Genomic DNA, 17,054 nt, shown 5'->3' with positions numbered 1-17,054 from the left:
GGAGCTTATAGCACCATGGGTCCAAAGCATGTCATCAAAGACGGCAACAAGAAAGAAAAATTAGCCACTTTTAGTTTCGTTTTTAAAGCAGCCGGTGCCAACGGTAATCTAAGTAAATTAGGCTCAAGTGAGGTTTAATAACTATTTATAATTCATATTTTACTTCATTTACATCGTTTTCAATGATTTGATTGTATGCAAAAATATAATCACAGTGTTGAAAATTGGTAATATTGGTAATACTGTATGTTAGGGTGGATGGAACGGATTACCTGCATTTACATTACAATTTTAAGTAGTGTTGTTTCTTTGTGAAGATCTTTGTGTTGGCCAGTTTGTGTTTGTGTTGGTACAGTAAGAATGAAAACACTTCTCTATTATGGATTAAAAAAATCTACAGCCAACCAAAAAAAAAAAGCACACACACACACAGAAGAGCTTTGACAGCAAACATAACATTAAAATTACGATGAATACTACAGTATGACAAAAAATAAACGAGAGCTTTTTAAACACACTGAGCTCAGAGTCACTTCTTACAGATGCATGTTTTACACTTGTGGTTTTATCTTGTCTGACTATACAGAACTAGTGTTTGTTTTCTTTGTTTGCTTTTCCTGCAACAGATTATACTGCAAACTGTATACAGTACTGTACGAGCTCCAAAAACACAACTCACACTAGCTACTGTACTGTACGTGCTTAGTATACGCAAACTGAAGACATGGCTCATGTTGCTTGAGTTGTCATGGTTGTACTGTATGCACTGACCATGTGAGTCTCATGGGATAGGCTCCGTATATAGGATAGGAATCCATATACAGGATAAAGCGATATAAGCGATAAAAGTGTTTAAGGGATCTCACGAATTTGACAGATCAGCATTTTCCTTTCAGGTTTTAATAACACAACTGACGATTTATAACCCAATTTCAATGAATTTTATATCTTCTTTGTCTAATGTAAACCAATATTTTGACCCTTCTAAAACATAACTTTTGTATTATCTCCTTAAAGGTCTTAACTGAATAATAAGTTATAAATATTAAACATTATTATTATTATTATTGGTCTGAAATTTTTTAAAGAGTGTTGTGTTCCTTCTTTAACCAAGGTTCACCCAGTACAACAATAACCTTATTGTGGATTAAAATACCATAAGCTAAGAAAAAAAAAGAAAAAGTTTTGCTGTCACTCTTGAATGTTGTGTCACTGCGTGTCACATTTGACGCAGGCAATCAAAATCACAAATGCACTCACAGTCGTACCATTACTACCTGCAAGGCAGAACATGAATTAAATAGATTAAACTCAATAGAAAAGAGAATAAGAAAACAGTCTGCACCTCAACTGTTCACATTAACTATTATGCAATAAAATTATAGTGAAAACCCGTTCTTCATTCCACTAAAAAAAATAATAACAGTTGTAGTGCATCATTTTCAACAAAGTTTCTGAAATTAAAAAAAAAAACCTAAAATCGTGACAGCCCTATTCTTTGTAACTAAATGCACATCTCCGTTGCTTTTGACTTCTTCTAGAAAGTTCTCCTCCCTAACAATGTCTTACTCCACCACAAATTAAGAGAATGAAAAGATGGAGAGCTTTAATTGAAAACCAATGCCTAGCTCGCTTTTCTGCTTGACAGGTAGTCATTTTAATTTTGAGGCTCTGGTCTACTTATTATCTTTTGAAAGTATGAACTTAAAATATGCACAACAAAGTTAGAAAGACAAAAAAAACTATCAAACATTGGTTTGGATAAAGTAGCGAAATGAACAAAAACAGTTGATCCAACCAAGCATTTACACTCCAAGATTTACCCATAATAAACCTATAATAACTACTGTATGTAAACCCAATGACTACAGGGTAACAAACATATTTAATGGTCTTAATTATGATTAATGAGTCATTCTCAGAAGTTTAATTTCTCAATTGTATGCCTTTAAAACAAACATGACATTAGACTGTTGATTGCCAGAAAACACCAGAATAACTAGGTAAATTGTTTTCCAGCATGGTTGTGGTCCCTTTATTGCTCATTAACATTGAGCTCTTGTCATAAACTTCACAAATTTGTTCCAAACCTTATGATCTATTTTAGATCTAATTTATCAGTGTCACCTAAACACATTAATCAAAAAAAGAGATGCATGAGGAATATCTGACCTTTTGTACAGAATAGGTAATAAGATCAGTATGACACATTTGTTACATTTAACAAATAGTGCAGAATCATGACTATTAATTATAAAAAATATTGAGAATTGACATTCTTGTTTTATTTTTTTAACAATCCAAAGCAGTTTTTTTCTAATATTATATAAAATAGAAAAATCCAGATATTCAATTTAATCTTTTTATTATTATTTTTATTCAGGGTGTCAATAACTGACTCTTTTATTCTTTGTCACCAGTATATCATGCTGAGAAGTCACAATGAATCTGGTGTCTGGGGTTCCAGTGGGAATAAAACCCAAAGGGCATTCCAGTCCATTATGCAAACTATGCACACACACATACATTCACACCGAGAAGCAATTCAATATCACAGATCCACCCATGCTCTTTGGTAGTGAGAGAAAACCAAAGAACCTGGAGAAAACTTACAAGGACATGAACATCAAACACAGAACCACCACGAAGACTGTAATCAAGATTGATCTCAGGACTTGCACCACCAAACTGCTCATACAACTGACTAGAGATGGGAATCACCAGGGACCACCTGATACGATATCGCCACAACTCCCAGATACTGATCCAGTTTATATTGCGATTCTGTTGATATCACGATATCACAAAGTGTGAATAGTTTAGACTGCACCACCTGTAGGAGTATGGAGGAACTGCGATACATAGCTACATTGATTTTTTTTTCTCTTCTCTTAAATTGACTGGTGTCACATAAAAAGGACTCCTGGTCCTGTTTTAAAGTTGTGTGAAAATTTTTGTTATTATCATTTTATTTTTGTCATCATATTTATTTAATTTTATAGGATAAAAAACTTTTTTTTTTTAAAGGCAATGCATATATAGACTGAAATTTAGATTATTATTAAATTCCACTGAATTTCCTTCTTTTCATTAATAAAGATCTCTTTAAAGATGGATAATAATAATAATAATAATAATAATAATAATAATAATAATAATAATAATAATAATAACACCACTGTAATAATGAAAGAATTTAATGCTGATTATCATTGAGACATCATTATTATTATACTAAACTGTACCCCAAATGGATAAAAAGGAGCAGGATGTTAATTCATAATCAGCAGATTCACTGATATTGACAATGACAGTGGTTTAAACTTGCATTACAGTTTTAATTCATTTAAGCAAGAAAGTTATAAAGGCAACACGCGTTCACCGTAACATATAGTAATGGTTTGCACTCACAGACTAGACACCACATTAAAATAAAGCAGGTCAAATGTTTAAGTGAAATGTGTTTAAATGGATGTGTGTGTGTGGGTGTGACAGACATGAGGTAATGTACACGACTACAGAGTACTTCTGCAACCATTTAACACACACAGAGTCAAGCTCAGGGAGGTCATGTTACCACACCCTTCCAATATATAATTCCTGAAACCCCTTAAGAATAACACACACACACGCACGCCTCCAAAAACACACTCAGCAAAGGAAATATGGACTTAAAGAATAATTCACACCTGGTTTGCCACATAGCGGAGATGTTAAAACTGTCTGGATTTAAAAGCCTAAAGGCTCCAGACACCAAAAAGTTTCCAGTCTAAAATATCAAAATTCATACACACACACATACACACACTCACAAACGCACACACTATGCTGATTGACCACTTTCAGGGGCTTCCCAACATTCCTGAATTAGATCCTGAACTGGTATAATCTCACGATCATAGGAAATCCTTGGGAGATCTTCAGGAAATATGTCAGCTCAGTACATCGGAGCATGCCTAAAATGTAGAAATGTGGTTGCATAGTGGCCCTTCAGAACTTTGTAGGTGGTTTGTACTTCTTCCGTACGGATTGTAGAGTCCGAAAAATATGCAGAATTCCTACGATTTGCTCCTATTTAACTAGAAACGTATTTCTACTATTTAACTACTGAACTGAACATGAGTAATTTAAATAATCTGAGAATCACACTGACAAGAGCAATCTACAGTATGTAGCAACTTTTACTTAAAAATACCACATAGAGGGAACTTCAGTTTAATCAGTACTTTTAAATAAGTCAGTGGTGCAGATTCCATCTGATTATCCCTGATACTAAGTACAAAACCATGGCAAACCATGCTGAATAAAATACAGTACTTTTACATGGCAGGATGTCCAGTGTGTATTTTAGCTGTCTCTCACACAGTACATTAGAGCTGAAATAGAAACACAGTAATAATACTAACATGAGCTCAAAATGCAGACCTTCAGCTTCAATTTTTGGACGAGTACAGTACAGTACATGCGAGTTGGGTGAATGGTGTTGTAATTATAGCTCTTTTTAAAAGTAACCAGCCCCATTCCTTTTTAGGGAACCAAAAATAAATGGACAATTGGTTGTTCAGCTGTCTCATGGCCAGGTGTGTGTTAATGCCTCTGACAGATAAACAGATTAAAAACGATTCATATTCAGATGAAAAAGAAGGTCAGGGAGAAGTAAAGGAACTGCTCATGATCCAAAGCGTACATTGCGTTTTACATGTTCATTTGCATTTATTGATGATGTGATTGTTGACAAAATCAGTAGGATGAATTCTGAAGTGTGTAGGACTATAATGGCTAAGCACTGTTGCCTTGCACCTCCTGGGTCCGGGTTCAAGTCCCACCTTGGGGTCTGTATGCATGGGGTTTGCATGTTCTCCCTGGTTTGGTGGGTTTCCTCCTGGTACTCTGGTTTCCTTCCACAGTCCAAAGACATGCAGATTACTACAGACTAACCGACGATGCCAAATCGCTCAATGTGTGTGAATGGCAGTGAAAAGCCCTTCAGTGAAAAAACAGTTTTGATTTTTATATGCAGATATATAATAATAAAGTTGGAAATTGGTAATATTGGTTATAATCTTTATCAAAAATTTTTTATCGGATGATCTGCATTTATATTATTTCCTATGGGAAAATGCATTTTTGCCTTAAGAACTCGTAAGACGTCCCGCCACCTTCATGAAATGGAAATAGACAGAATGGTAATCACTACAAAGGTGCCCGTGATGGATGCATGTATAGGACTTTTGTATTTGCCTTAGATTACACCAAACACTTTAAAACCCATTGCACAGTGCTTCAGACTTGAGCTAAACAATGATTTAAATTATAACTGTCAATTTTATCAATTTCTTTTGTTTTTAAAAAAAGGGGAGCACATCCAGTAACAAAGCCGCATAATTCCTACACTATTTACCAAATTTTTATGTAAATACCCTAACATCAATGTAGGAAGTCTGCTCTTATGCATTGTTTTGTTTAATTCTAATATACTCTGACATCTAAAATAACTTTAACATAGTGTCCAAATGTTTTGGGCCTCAACTGGATACACAGAAAATGCCAAAAATGACTAATGTTCATGTAATGTCATGCCAAAATGTATTAGTTTTCAGCAAGACTATTTTCTATTAAAGCATATACCTAAACGTACACACACACACACACACACACACACACACACACACACACACAAGCAAATACACACTGCAGTGCTTTCAGGGTGACAGAGAGTGATAAATGACTATGAAAACCACACGACAGTTGCTATAGAACATTTCCTGCTGGGCATCAGGTGTCAGTGACGAGTAATTTAATACAGAAAGCACATACTGTATAGACTATGACTAAACACTTATAAACATAAGTAACACCTTCTCAAAATCTGATTGTCCATTTGCATTTCTCAGATAACATGAGTGTACTCCATATAGAGAGGTAAGAGGGTGAACTGACATCCAGACCATGTCATGCCTCCTGCTCTGATCGAGTCACGCACCTGTGCTGTGCTCCTTAAAGGATTTAGCCGCATTTCCATCTTTGCTCAGACATCTGTTAATTATTGCGTACTCTTATGACTCAATCTTGGCTAAGTTTCACTGTGTATTACCGAGCCTTGCACACTATAAGAAAATGTTGCCCGTTTCTCTTTTTTTGGTATTGTTGTGCTTGCTGGCAGTTTGACCCTTCTACATGACTCACTTTCTATAATTTGGCTTTTGGATATCAATACGCATTCATTTGCTTCCAACTGACTCATGTTGTTGAGAAAGAACACATTTTACAGTCTTACATTTCTAAAGAAAACAGAGTTTTGAATAATAGGTTACACAAACACATCACATACAATATATAAAACCACAACATAACGCATTGCCCATATTTTGTCGAGGTTAAATGACGCTTTTCTTTAAGCACTACGTATAATTATAGATTCAAGCATCTTACAAATCTGAGCTGTAACTCGAGACTCTTTCACCCTGCTCTGATTTAATAAAAAGAGCTGGCATTTGCAAACGTTACCTGGTATTTCAGGTATTTAACACTTGTTGAACACTCATACACAAACCCATAACCTTCCCACAGTTGAACTTTGTAAAATCCAGCCTGTGGATTTCTTGCTCTTTAAAATACTGAGTTAATGCTGTGCTGATAATTAAACTAAGGATCTGTACGTATCTAAATATTTGTTTAAAATGCAGTGATATCTCCGAATACAAATGCTTCGCCCTAAAAAATTTCACCTTAAAAATATTCAGAAATTTGTTTTTAAAACTTGTTTGCGTCAGTGGAAAGCCCTTCAGTGAAAAGTCAGTGAAAAACAGTTTTCGATTTTTATACGCAGATATTTGATTATAATGTTGGAAATTGGTAATATTGGTAATATTTTCATCAGATTTTTTTTATCGGATTATCTGCATTTAAATTATTTCCTATAAGAAAATGCATTTTTGCAATACGGATTTTTGCCTTAAGAACTCGCCTCCAGTATGCCGAGGTACTACTGCAAAATAAAAAACAGCTGGTAAAATTTTCTTGGCTGTTGATGATGCTAATTACATTAATTGTATGAAAAAAAAGTAAATAATTCTTCCTTCATATTCACGTTCACTAGAAAAAAAATATTGAATAACGATTCTTTTATGATTCTTATGAACCTGTGTCGCTTAGGAGTTATCATAAATCCCTTTGTTATTTTTATTTATACAGTATATAATATATTTTTTATAATATATAAATTTTTTATATCCTTGGATCCTTGAAACTTGGGATAAGTGGGACAGTGCAAAGAATCCACTGTTGCATCCGCTTGTTTTCCTGAGAAAGAAACCAGCATTTGTCAGCCTCATTTAAAGGGGCCTTTGAATTGGGACAGCCTTGATCTCTGTGTTATGATATAATCGGCCTTCAAATGTGTCCTTCGAAGGATGCGGCCCCTAAATTAAGACACAATGTATGAATAAATATACAGTAAGGCTTGGTAATGACTGGTACATTAATCAGTAATCAGGTGAGTTTGAATGTGTGTGATGGGAATGGGAGTGCTTACTCATCATGTTTGTAGGCTGTGTTATACTGTAGCTGGAAACTACATCTATTCACTAAATCTATTTATCTATCTATATATCTAAAACTACTTAAACAACCTTAATGCTTCTTGGCCAAGTTTTGCAGTAACTGACAGAAGCATGATCCAGTTGGCGCAATGCAGTGTGCTTTGTTTATAATGTTTAAAAAATAGCTTTTAAAAAAACTGACCAAATATTATATAATTAATTTAAATTAATAATAATAAATAAAACAACACACATTCAAATTCTGCTTATAAAATGACATTTTATGTACAAGAATCAATATCTGGTGCAATGATTCACATAAACCCCATGGAATTACCCACATACAGTAACATTAAGAAGCAAATAAAACTTTTCAATTAATTTTTTAAATGTGAGTGTTCCATGAGGCCAAACCTACTGAACATTCCTTGCTATGGCCAGTATCCATCCTATGCTACTATTTAGACACAACAATAGTCATCAGATCCACAGAGCAACTGTTCATTGTTTTTACAGACACAGGAGTCCTGCCCAAACAGATGCTAGTCCACTTGTTGACTGACGTCATCACCGTGGCCAAGAGGTAGGTCAAATTACTGTAACATGCAACGTTATAATGGCCCTTGCTTAGAAGTACAGAGCCCTGGAGTAGTCATGCAGACAAAAAAAATGCACATCTAAGCATTTTTTTGTTAAGTGATGGGCACCAGATATAATTTGTCCTCATGTTTAAAGTTAATTCCTATGCACGGGAGACGATTTGTTCCTACGTACAAGATAAGTGTGTACAGTATATACTGTAGTGAGTGTATATCAATGTAAGACACTTTTATATAACTTTTATGATCATACTGTATAACCTGACATCAAAAAAGAGCATGATTTACATAATTCGAGAGCATGATTTATGTATTCGTTGCGGCTAAATAGTAAAATTAGTACAATAAATTAATTAATTAATTAAATGATGTGACAAGCTCGGGGCTCAGTTCAGAGGTTTGGCACTTATATGGATTGTCACCATGTACCTTTTTTACGTTTTACAACATTAACTACTTCTGGTGACGTGAGTGTCTCCAAACAATTTTTTGAAGACATTTTAAAATAAAAGGATGCATTGATGCCATCCTTTCATCAATATTTAATGCAAATACCTTCTCACTGTTTATGTTCTGGCTTGGTTAAAAGGTCTTCGCATGAATGTCAATCAAGCAACCACGCACACACATGCAACACTATGTTTCTTCATAATAAGTGAGGAAGCGTGCAGCTGACCCTTGTAAACAGTGTCTCTGCTCTCTTATTCCTGCCATTGTGCTTTGTTCATTCCCATTCAAGCAGACATATACATGATGGAAGTTATTATTCAGCTCAATGATCCATGCATATGGTAGATTATCACACACACACACACACACACACACACACACACACACCGTACAATCCTTTTGAGGAACTGTCATTGACAATTATTAATGCACCCAATTAACACTATGCCTGCACCTTAATCTAACCTTAATCAATGACAAGAAGGAAACATTTGCACACTCTTTCTCTCTCTCTCTCTCTCTCTCTCTTTTTAAATACATTTTCTTTAGGGATTTCTATTTTTATGCATTGGGAGCAAACAAATGTCCCAGCAAGGTCAAAACTGTCAGATATTTCTATCCTTGTGTTGTCTCTCTTCAAAACATAAAAACATGCCCATATTTTACACATACACACACAAAAACACATACATTCACATCAAACTGATATTAGAACTGTTTTATCTTTTGCAGTTGCACGGTTTCTTTTAAAACTTTATGCAAAAAAAATATATAAAAAATCTAAATGTTTGGTACAACATTGCTGTTTTTTAATAGTTTGTATACCTGTATAAAAATATCTCACAGCACAAAACTGGCAGCTCTGACACTGACAGACCCAGAGCAAGCAGTCAAACAAATCTTCCTAACTTTTTTTCATTTCTCCCACACTGTAGTGCAAAAGCAAAGAAAATATATTATTATTAATAATAATAACAAAATAAAATGTTTGTTTTTAAATGCACAAACTTGAAAACAAATGATAAAAGTAACAACAGCTGCTGAGATGTGAAGGCTTACCATCAGGTAAGTGAGCGGCGAGAGGAACGCTCAGCAGCACGAGCGCGTGCAGAAGCGCCGCTCTGAGCGTGCAGTTGTCCGCGCGCCGCCGGTGCATCATGTTTACCGGAGAGATGGAGAGAGAGAGAGCAGCATTAATAAACTCTCAGCTCTCAGATGCAGGATACAGGATGTGAAGGGACTTCCTGCAACAGCCCACGGTCAAATCCCAAAATGCAAAGGGGCGGGCTGAGTCCATAAACAAAGTTTCCTCCTCCTGCAGTATGGAAATCCTCAGTGAAACACTGGCGCGTGCTGCTCAGACAGAGACCTGCTCAAACAGCTGGATCCCCACGTGCACGCACTCCTTGCTGAGCTCCCAGCTGTGTTGCCAGGTTTAACAAATATCTCCCCCAGTGGAACTATATATTTTTATTCTACTGGGACCTGTGGATAAAATTTTTATAAAATTTCAAAAGTTTTTAGAATGACCCAAATATTGATTTTAATGAAGTCCAGGGTTTTAAGATTTTTTTTGTTAAATATTACTATGATATACTGATGTATTTTAACAAGCATTTTACAAGTGTCAGTTGCTTTTAATTGACAATTACATTAAGTTTATGCAAAGAGTCACTATTTGACCCTTCTTTTTCAAGACCAAATGCTTTTTGCACAATATTCATCAACTGTTTATTTGCACAAACTATTTTTATCTTTGCTGCTAATTACAAGGAACATTTACTGTTTCTTCTCCCACTACCTCAACTCATTACCTCATTACCACAAAGTATTGTAATGTCATGTTGTCCCATTGTCACTTTTTTGCTCATTTGCATGTGCACTTTCTGTTGTCTCTTTTGTATAAACACGTACCGTAGATAGTTCTCGGTTACCTTAAATGTCAATGTCTTCTCCCAGCTAGCCAGCTAATTAGGTTTCTTTGTTAGCTAGTTAGTCTCTGTTCATTTATTTTGTTAATTTATGTTGTGTGTAGCACCTTGGTCCTGGAGGAACGTATATGGTTAAAGTGACAATGAAAGCCTACTTGACCTCCGCAATTTGCCCAGGCATTCTGTCAGTAAACTTCTCTGACGCATCCTGACTGATAATCAATGCTTAAAGTTTGTCATCATTTCTAGTTTTTGTACTGTTCTTTATTCTTGGCTGTGTTCTTAGGCAAATTTGTGAGGAAGCCCACTGCCTTGGCTGAGAAGCAACCCCACACATACAGTAAATGGTCTCAGGATCCCTTGCTGTTGGCATGACACAGGACTGATGGTACTGTAGCGCTCACCTTCATACATTTCAAGGAGGGCAGCACAGAAGCCACTAGGATGAAGTTATTTTTTCTGATAAATCCTTTTTTCAATTTTGTGGGAAAAAAACTTGAGAAAAGTTGAGCGCTATTATCGGTCCTGTGTCATGCCAACGGTAAAGCATCCTGGGACCATAGCCTAGTATACCATAGTAACATCTGCCAAAAAAAGATCTAAAAACACTAAAGCAGCAGACTAAAAATTTATATAAATAATATTCTTAAAACTTTTGTCCATACAATTTTTTAAAATCAGTGCCCTGGTTAGCACTGTTGCCTTGCAATTCCAGGGTTGGAGGTTTGAATCTCATCCCATGTATTGGAGCCCATTCCATGATACTCAGGGTACTAAGAGGGGCACGCCCTAAACAGGGCACCAATCGTTCACAGGACACACTTACTCACACATTACATGCAGTTGGAAAATGACATCTGCATGTTTTGGACTATGGGAGGAAATTGGAGTACCCAGAGGAAACTCACCAAGCACTGGGGGAAACATGCATGGGAACTCCACGAACATGAATTCATAAACCGTGGGACGCAAAACCTTCACCCTGAAGGTGCAAGGCACAGTGCTAATCACAATACCACTGTGCTACTTGGTTTTAATAAATTATTTATTCTGTTACATATTGCTTAATTTGTTAATCAAGTTACTTTGCATTGTGCATTTTATTTTATTTCTGTTTGACTGTGATCAGTTTTATTCAGCAGCTCCTCTCAATCACTTGCATTTTAAACATAGTGAGCATACAGTATAAATGGTGTTTTGTCAGTCATTAATAAATAGCATTTTTTACATCAATCCTACACTCTATGGCCCAAAGTAGGGCGATCATTTCACCCACGGCTGCTCGTTTAACATCCCATTTTATATTTACTTCTCCTCAGCTGAAAAAAAAAACTCCACGTTTTTTGGTAAGGCTTTCCAATAGATTTGGAAGTGTTTGTGTGGATTTGTGCTCATTCAGCTACAAAACCATTAGTGAGCTCAGGCGCTCATGGTGGAGCTCAGGCTGCTGGTGGTGAAGGAAAATGGAGGTAATTGTTTAGTTACATCCTGCAGATTCTACATTTTGTATTGTATTGTTACAACTGGTTACAAACTGCAGTCGATTTAATATAAAAGATAATAAAAAAAAAAACTGGCCAAAATAATTAACGGTGAGAATACTGGTATAATTTTTAAAATAAGATGATAAAAAATGTTAAGGGGTCATTAGGGCACAAATGTGATGTTTTTAGGGCTGTTATAACATGACAACTTGAATTCTTGAATTTAATCAATGCAACAATTATAAATGTATAGTTTTCTTTATAAATGGCATAACTAGAGTGCAAAAAAAAATACTTTGAATAAATGTGTAAATTATTAAATAAGTGATAAATATAGATTCTTAAAAAGGTTTTTATTATTTATTAAATTAAATAAATTACATGCAAGCAGATTAAGTGGTATCCTCTATTATCCAACTATTAACTCATATGATATTATGGGGTTTATAGCAGATATGGTTAATTGACAGCCTAAGTGAATTACACATTGTTGTGATGGTCTGGTTCCAAAAACTTAAAACCATAAAGTGTATATTTGGTATTAAATGCAGATTCAAATCTCTGTGTTAATGTGTGCATGGTTTACACATCAATTTTAGAAACCTATTTTTTATAGCATAATATTGACCCTTTCTTACCAGGTAATTCAGTTTTATCCACATCTATAATTGAACTGAGTCTCTAACAGGTGTATTTGTGTTGGAACTGAACTTTGTGGAATGTTGATTTTCTGGGATAACGTTTCCAGCTGTTATGATTATTGTGTTATTAAAACCAAAAAGTACTTTATAGTCATCGTCAAATCATAGCGCTTTTTTCCCCCCTCGGTATATAATGTTTTGAATGTGTCATATACACAATATGTGAGAATTAATACAAAATCAGGTGGTGGAGTGGGTAGCCTCAAAACTCCAGGTTTGCAATCTTCAACTTGGATTTCTGTACATGCTGAGTTTAGCACCTTCTTCCTGTGTTAATATAGGGTTCCATTTTTTTCTGTTTTTTTCTCCACTGTCCAAGACATGAATCTATATGTACAATAATATTTGTATTTATCATCACAAAAAATATTATAAACTTTACAGACCATATTCTATTCCATGCTCTACCAAATACCGGATACAATTTTACTTTGTGCCAGCGTCTAATTTATTGAAAGAAGTCATGTGAGAAAGAGAGGAATAATAACTGAATTATAAAGGGGGTAACAATCTGATAAAGTAACATGAAAACAGACAGGCAAATATTCACACACCAAGGTAGTATCATCTGAGGTAGCATGCTGAAAGTATTGTAGGTACAGTATCATGTAGGTAAAAATAGCAGATACGGTAGACAACCAGTTTTCTGTCTGCCAAACATAAACATGCACACTTATAGTTTATATAGAACTAAAACAAGGAAAGAATCAATTCTTCATTAAAATCAGCCTCAGACTATGACATTGTAGCTGGACACACTGTAGAACAATGACAAAAAAAAAACTCACATATAAACCCAAAGCATATGAGTGACATATTTCTTTTGTTGAAAAACGGTTTTATTAACTCACTAAATGAATAATTTATTAGAATATATATGTGCATATGTCTTTTTCCAGAGACGCTATTAACTAGACATTTATCCAAAATTATACGCTCATATAATTCTGAGCACGTCAAATGAAAAGGAATGTAATTTCTTATATTTGATTGGGCAGAGTCTTCATTAGCGTCCTAGGAGAAGAGTATAATCAGCTCTATAAAACTTTATAATGTCTATTCAAATGAGAGCCAGTCATGCTTTTGATGATCATGATTTTCATAAGGTCTGCTATGATGAAGCCGTCTTCTTCTCTGACAAAGTGCCTTATAATCACCATTTCAGCATCAGGGCTTAAACATGCACATCCAACTCATGCACAGTCAGACGTGTTTATGCAACATCTGTACTGATCTCAGTTAGGGGCTTCAGAGGTACTGAAATGTCTTACATTCTTTGTTACAGGCAAAGAGAAAATAAAGGACATATTGTATATAAAGTCTTGTCCACAGATGCTTCTCAGTCCCTGGTTCGTTGAAGGATCTGGTCTAGAAGTTTCTGTAAAAAAAAGCAAGAAATAATTAAATAAACATTATATATATATATAAACTTCTGTTCACAGCTATCTGCTCTTTAGGTTGAGAATGTAAAATACAGTTTACCCAGAATTCTGTCTGGTTCTTTCCTCAAATGGTTATCTCCTGAAAGCCAGTGATAACCTGCTATCAGTCCACCCACCATGCTGCACTATCGCATCTTTCTTCCCAGTGCGGAGTGCGTTTTTACTCCTGGCCGGACATCCTGTTCTCACTTATCTCCCATTCTGCTGCTGGCCAAAGTGCAGTTCTTTTTTAAAATAAAACAGTAAGCTGAACATCACACTTCCCGAAGGAGAGTACAAAAATGACTTTTCATTTTTAAGAACAGACTTTTTTTCTCCTGTTAAACTTTATTGTAGCTTTCAGCAAATGTTCAGTTATATATTTGTGATTCGGTTTTAGACGTACTGCAACGCAAAGCATTTGTCTCATTTATGGGCACACAGTTGATTCAAGCTCTCTCATTTCTCTGAAGACAAATGTGTTATTGGTTGGTGTGGAATATTAGCTTTAAATATCAATATCATGCACCATAGTCAAAAAATGCTTGACTAACTGCAGTACAATTTTATTTAAGTTTTAAGTCTATTATTTCAATAGACTTTTCATGAATCTTGTATCTGAACTGAATCCTGATGTGATTTTTAGTTAGTTTCGGTATTGCATTTAATTTATTTAATTTAAATAGACTTGACTACCAAGTTCCAGTGGCTCATTCCTGGAGGAAACCCACCAAAAAAAAAGCAAGCACAGGGAGAACATGCAAACTCCACGCACACAGACCAGAGGCGAGAATTCAACCCTCTACCCTGGAGGTACGAGGCCTCAGGGCTAACTACAATGTCACCGTGCCTTCTAAAAAATGCATGTGTAATAAAAATTAACATTTAAAAAATTTTCTAATACATAGAACAGAAGGTGTATCGAGTAGGCAATAAAGAGACCTCAATCATATAAAAGGGACTCTACTGGCCATCATGTCTTAGCATTCTTGCTTATATGAGTTGAAATGCCATTTTCTATACAGTATGTACAGAATATGTTTTGTATTTAATTTTACTCATATGCTGATTTAATTCTCTGGATTGCTCAATCGCAATCAGAGCCAACTTCAAGAGTGTCTAAATTACTATATAACTGCTTATTATCTCAGAATGAAAAATCAGAATGCCCTCCTGCTGTTTTAAAACTATATTTAGATATGAAAGCTTAAATCGTGATCACAGATCAGCTCTCTCTCCCTTGAAAAAGTCTCATACACCCCTAGATGTGGCATTCATGACACTCCTGTCTGGTGTTGATGCGAAGACTCTGAGCCTGTCTCTTGCTTAAGTGATCACACAGCCGTCACTGTCACGCAGAGTTGTAGCTCTCATAGCACGCTGCAGGGAGGATAGTGAGGCTGACTGTATGATAGAGCTCAGCTCTCTGAGGATCTGATACCTATTAAAGCACAGCGATGCAAGAGGAGCTCCCATCAGAAAGTCCATGCTCTTTAGCTTTCCACAGAGCAGCCTGTCAGTAAGTACATCAGACTGTGTCAGGGACAACTGCTACTGTTCTGACACTCAGCGTCAACACAGAGAGCGGCGGGAACACTCACTGCACCTCAAATCGGAGAGAAGTGTCAGTCATTAAAAGGAACAAAAAGAATGGATGAATAAATCATTGAGCAGAGCTAAATTAATGTAAACAACATCTGAAGACTGAGACAGCACAAGGAAGTCATATAGAGGGCAATAGTGACCTCTGCTGGTGGTGAAGGAAAATGGAGGTAATTGTTTAGTTACATCCTGCAGATTCTACATTTTGTATTGTATTGTTACAACTGGTTACAAACTGCAGTCGATTTAATATAAAAGATAATTACAAGAAAAACTGGCCAAAATAATTAACGGTGAGGATACTGGTATAATTTTTAAAATAAGATGATAAAAAATGTTAAGGGGTCATTAGGGCACAAATGTGATGTTTTTAGGGCTGTAATAACATGACCACTTGAATTCTTGAATTTAATCAATGCAACTATTATAAATGTATAGTTTTCTTTATAAATGGCATAACTAGAGTGCAAAAAAATTATACTTTGAATAAACTTTTTAAATAAGTGATAAATATAGGTTCTTAAAAAGGTTTTTATTATTTATTAAATTAAATAAATTACCTGCAAGCAGACTAAGTGGTATCCTCTATTATCCAACTATTAACTCATTTATGATATTGTGGTTTATAGCAGATATGGTTAATTGACAGCCTAAGTGGCAGCTTGGCAGTGCTGAGGCCTGAACCTCTGACCTTCTCTAACATTCTGATCATTAACCTGCCCATATTCCTGCCCCTATGCTTTTACCAAAAAATAAATAAATAAATATATATATATATATATATATATATATATATATATATATATATATATATATATATATATATTTATTTATTTTTTTTTTACTACATGAAAAAAGTAGAACTGGTTTAGTATTATCTATTAAACAAGACTAAACTTGTGTTGTACCTTGAACCAAGTAGTGGCCAATGAAAAAATAAAAATAAAATAAAACTTTAAAAAATTGCATCCATAAAAATGTAGCTTTCATGGAGGGCCCAAACTTTGTTAGAGAAAATACCTAATCAAACATCAGCTTGAAGGTCAATGCGATATTTAAAAATATATATTCATTAAAACATTCCAGAAAAGTATTAATCAATTCCTGGAATAACCACCACTTTGCATAAATGTATATTATTATTATTATTATTATTATTATTATTATTATTATTATTAAATTCCTAATATCTGCTGCATGCAGGTGCCCAGGGTATCAATACTGTATAAACCTCCCTTAAACTGGTGACATTATCAAACAACTTGAGGAGTTAAGATCAGACCCAGGTGACATCATTGATCATCACTATGATGCCCCTCAACACC

The 17,054-nt window shown here is 35.1% G+C and overlaps 1 protein-coding gene across 1 annotated transcript in view; it reads right to left on the bottom strand.

Annotated features, from left to right (window-relative positions):
• The window catches only part of adam12b (ADAM metallopeptidase domain 12b), a 133,714-nt gene extending 123,874 nt beyond the window's left edge, over nt 1-9,840 (bottom strand). Inside the window, exon 1 of the mRNA XM_053510115.1 lies at nt 9,650-9,840. Coding sequence (XP_053366090.1) covers nt 9,650-9,749 — 100 coding nt within the window. The 5' untranslated portion in view covers nt 9,750-9,840. The remainder of the gene's footprint in view (nt 1-9,649) is intronic.
• Nucleotides 9,841-17,054: the final 7,214 nt, after the last annotated feature.

This window comes from Clarias gariepinus, chromosome 13 (assembly GCF_024256425.1).
Source record: "Clarias gariepinus isolate MV-2021 ecotype Netherlands chromosome 13, CGAR_prim_01v2, whole genome shotgun sequence".
NCBI lineage: Eukaryota > Metazoa > Chordata > Actinopteri > Siluriformes > Clariidae > Clarias > Clarias gariepinus.
Note: the sequence above shows the minus strand (reverse complement) of the source record. Positions and strands in the feature narration are given on the sequence as shown.